The sequence below is a fragment of the Ovis canadensis genome, chromosome 6 (assembly GCF_042477335.2).
Source record: "Ovis canadensis isolate MfBH-ARS-UI-01 breed Bighorn chromosome 6, ARS-UI_OviCan_v2, whole genome shotgun sequence".
Classification (NCBI taxonomy): domain Eukaryota; kingdom Metazoa; phylum Chordata; class Mammalia; order Artiodactyla; family Bovidae; genus Ovis; species Ovis canadensis.
Genome location: NC_091250.1, coordinates 121,536,506 through 121,541,038, shown reverse-complemented (window position 1 = coordinate 121,541,038; position 4,533 = coordinate 121,536,506). Strand labels below are relative to the sequence as shown.

The 4,533-nt window shown below is 52.3% G+C and overlaps 1 protein-coding gene across 1 annotated transcript; it reads right to left on the bottom strand.

Annotated features, from left to right (window-relative positions):
- Positions 1-2,634: 2,634 nt before the first annotated feature.
- On the bottom strand, positions 2,635-4,050 carry DRD5 (dopamine receptor D5). The gene has a single exon (XM_069595055.1). It carries the CDS (start codon positions 4,048-4,050, stop codon positions 2,635-2,637), a length of 1,416 nt encoding a protein of 471 aa, XP_069451156.1.
- Positions 4,051-4,533: the final 483 nt, after the last annotated feature.

Below are 4,533 nucleotides of genomic sequence, written 5' to 3'. Positions count from 1 at the left end.
ATGCTTCTCTCCCCCTACGGCGCCCCTCAGGACTGGCCACACACACACACCCCGCCCCCGCCTGGAGGGCTCCTCCCCTGGACCTCATTGTCACCCTGAGCCTTCCTTCTCCATCTGCGTCTCCCTTCATGCCTCCCGCTTGACCGCCCTAGATTAAACAGCAGCCGCATCACTCAACTCACTCCGGTTTATTTCAAGTCTCTCAGTATCACTGCCTGACGTGACAGTTCAGAGTCTGGATGGCAGAACCCTGCGGTACAGTTGAGTATTTTTTGTAGTAGTATCATCTGGAGAAGTGTTGTTGCTGTCTCTCTCTCCCACTGAAGTATGTTTTCCAACACCAGAGGAGTTGATTGGTGACTATATTCCTAGGAGAGTACCTAGCACATAATAGGTATAAAGGATTGTAATGAATGATGAGTGGTATTTTGCAGAAGGCATTCCCAAAGTTCCCACATAATGTATCTCCTAATACAGAAATTATTTGAACTGGGGCCTAGAAAGATGTTTGGCAACAATTAAAAAATGTTTCTTGTCACAATGGGTCCTTTAGAAGAGTTGCATTTTTGAGATTTTCAGATCAATTAGAGTTTCTCAAACTGTGTTCCCTGCAACTGTGACCTCCAGCAAGAGTGCAAGAAGGGATTGTACCAAACAAGAATTCACAAGGCCAAAGATATTAGAAACCAATGCAGAATTCTCTCCTGCTGGGGGCTTCACCATCATCGACTGGTAAAGCTCTAAGAAGCCCTGTAGGAAACTGATATTGGACCTGGGTTTGCTGATCTTATTTCACCCTAGACTTTATCTACTGATTTTTGCAGCGTGGAACATAATTTGGAAAACTGTGCCTTAGTATAAGTCTTTCAGTTTACAGAGGCAGACAGAAAGTTAGGCCCAGAGAGGTTAGTTGACCCATTTGAGGTCACACAGCTATCTCCTGAATCTCCAAGCAGAATGCTTTTCCCCGTCCTTGATTTCCCTAGTGGTCCCCTTAGCAATCAGTTCACAAGAGGTCACAAATGGAACACTAGACCTCAGATTCCTATCAAATACGATTCACTTTCAGTCTCATCATTCCAGAGAGAGTGTGTTATTCATTCAACAACTGTCTATTAAGCATTACGTGCCAGGCACTGCACATTTTGCGGTGAGCAAGACCTGGTTGTTAAGGAGACTGACAATAAAACTATCCCTAAAGAGACCAAAATTGATTGAACTGTCCTTGAGAAACCTGCTTCAAAGTAGGGACTTGTATGAAATTACATATTCACATTTCATTTGCTTCCATTAACAATGTTCACATTTAGATCTAAGGGTAATAATATGCTCTGGTCTGGAATGGCTCTGGAACTAAACACCTCCCCTCTGCAGTGCAGGTGGCAGAGAGGAAAAACTAAAAGACTGGAATTCATTGGGCTTTTTTGTTGAGCACCTCAACAGATTTCCCAATTTCAAATTCACTCAAATACCATCTCTGGCTCCTACATTTTAATTAAAATGCATCCCCTCACTTCCTGTTGTCCACAAATGAAAATGTCTATTTTTAAAAATTGGATTTGTTTTTTAAAGCATATCAACTCAAACATTTCAAAGCTCCTTCAGAAAACACAGTAGATCAAAAGCCAGCTAACTTTAAAACGCTATAGATTTGAGTTTGAGAAAGACCTAGCAATTACTCTATATGATCTTTTCAGTGAACCGATCGCATCTGTCTAGGGATCAGGAGAAACGTTTTATGTTATGTAGTTTCGAAAAGAAGATTCCAACTGAGAAAAAAAAAAATTGGGATATCAGGCTTGAGAAGTCCATATTTGATGCTGTGGCATGGAGCCAACTTTCAGCATCGACTTGAGATGTCTGTATCTAATTTTTTAAAAGTTGGAGATATCAGAACCTCTTGCCCCTGTGTGTAACTTTAAAGCCGAAGTGTCAGTAAGGAAGATAAATGCGTGCTCCCAGACCCAGCCAAAATCCTTCCTGCTTCTAAGGATGCTGTTGTAGCTTCTCCAGGAGCCATCCTGAAAACCAGTCTGGCAAAGCAACAGTAATCACCCCATAGAACACATAATTTGTGTTTATTAGACATCAGAACAGATCAGGAAGAATTCCTCAGCTGGAGCAAAGACACACAGAAAGCAGAAACGACAAACACAGGCCACAAGAAGCAAGATACCGGAAAGACATACACACACTCCCATCAGGCTACACACGCATTGACCCTATTGCTTAAAAATCAACCCAAACACAAAGAAGTCACTTGTTCACAATGAACAATCTATTCACTTATAAGGGGAGGGGAGAGTATATTTTTTAAAGACCAAGTACCACTTTGAAGGGGCGGTGGTGGCGGGAATCAATTACCATCTTATCTTCTCTAGCAGAGTCGTGGGTCCATCTCTGCTAGGCTAGGGTACATTTGACGGAGCTTTTTCCAACTGCTCTCTCCAAATATTTCTACAACAAATCAGTCCGCTGAGGTTTCTGAGCACATGGACTACTACAGGGACACTGAAGGCCTGATAAACTTGGCAGCAGTGGAAACGTCTATTTGTGTGTGTCCCATGTGTATTCTGCATGCTTGTTAATGCCTGTGCAGTTATGTTGATCTGCGAAGAAGGGTGCTTAGGCAGTTCAATGGAATCCATTTGGGGTGAAAGGTGTGATTTTGCCCAGTGAAATTCCCCCCTCGCAGTCCAGCTCCCAGACCGACTGGCCAGCAGGGTCACCCTCCGGGGACGTCTGAGAGATCCGGGACATTCGATCGAAAGGGCTTGCCTCCTCCTCCTCCTTGTCCACCTCTGCGTCCCCCGGGGTCACCGCATTGGGGATCCGATGGATGTAGGCAGCTGCGATCTCCTGGTGGAAGGCGGTGTCCTGGTTGTAGGAGATGACCTCGTTGCTGATGTTCACCGTCTCCACCTGGGTGCGGGAGCACAGGTGACTGCAGCCCAGCAGTTGGGCAAACACCTTCCGGAAGTCAGCGTTGAAGGCATAGATGATGGGGTTGAGGGAGGAGTTGGCCCAGCCGAACCAGACGAAGACATCGAAGGTGGTCTCGCTGACGCAGAGGAAGCTCTCGGGGTGTCCGCTGCAGAAGGGGACCATGCAGTTAAGGATGAAGAAGGGCAGCCAGCAGCACACGAAGACCCCCATGATCACCGATAGGGTTTTGAGGACCTTAGTCTCCTTCTTGATGGATGCCCGCAGGCCCGTGTCGGGAGTGCAGGCCTGGCGGCTGCGGCAGCTCTGCGCATGCTCCGCGGCCCTCTCCAGCGAGGAGATCCTACGAATCTGCACCTGGGCGATGCGGTAGATACGCGTGTAGGTCACGATCATGATGGCCACCGGGATGTAGAAGCTGATGAGCGAGGACGAGATGGCGTAAGTGCGGTTCAGGCTGGAGTCGCAGTTCGCACTCCTATCCGACTCCGTGGCTTCCTCCCAAGGTGTCCCGTTGGCCAGGTTGGATGGAGGGTCCAGCCCACCCCTGGCACCCACCTTGTCCCTGTGCCAATGGAGCTGGACTGGGATGAAGGAGATGAGGATAGACAAGGTCCACGCCAGGCCGACCATGACCAAGGCCACACGCTGGGTCATCTTGCGCTCGTAGCAGAAGGGCCTGGAGATGGCCCAGTAGCGGTCCACGCTGATGATGCATAGGTTCAGGATGGAGGCAGTGGAACACATGATGTCGAAGGCCACCCAGATGTCGCAGAAGGCCCCAAAAGGCCAGTAACCCGCCACCTCGGCCACCGCCTTCCAGGGCATGACCAGCAGCGCCACGAAAAGGTCGGACACCGCGAGGGATACGATGAACACGTTGGTCATCTTGGCGCGCAGGTGACGGCTGCGTACGACGGCCGCGCACACCAGCACGTTGCCCAGCAGGGTCCAGACGATGAGCAGGGTCAGGAGGCCAGCGGTGACCACCTGCGCGGGCCCCAGCAGCGTCGCCCCCTCCGAGTCCCCCACGGCGCCCCCCTGCGCCAGCTGCTGCTGCCCCGACCGCGCCCGGTGCGAGGTGCCGTTGCGCCCCGGGGGAAGCATATCGGGTTCGGCTGCAAAGGCGGGCTGTGCGCTGTCCCGACTTCTGCCCTGCGTCTCCCGGGTGGCCCCATCAGGTACCCGGGGGGTGGCACCCCGGGACCCGAAGCTTAAGGGATCCCCGAGCCCCGGGGGGCGCTCACCGTGTGCTGCGCTGGGGGGGTCCCCAGAGCGCGCCGGGACCCCTCTCGCATCCTCGAGTGCCACCGGCTTGGTGACCGCGTTGCGCCCCTCTGGTGCTGGGAAGCGGCGGGTGCTCGCGGGGCTGTTCCCGGCCGCCGGCAGCGCACCAGCCGGTGGCGGCAGCGGTGGCGGTTGTGTCTGGTTCGGAGCCGGAGAAGCCGAGAGCTAGCCGCCACCGAGGGGGTGGGGGAGCCTGGCGAGCGCTGCCTGCTCCGTCCCCCGCAGCTCCCGGGGCCCGCGCTCCCGCCCCAGCGCCGCGGCGCTCCAATCTCCCGTGCGCCCGCCCCACCTATGCCTTGACGC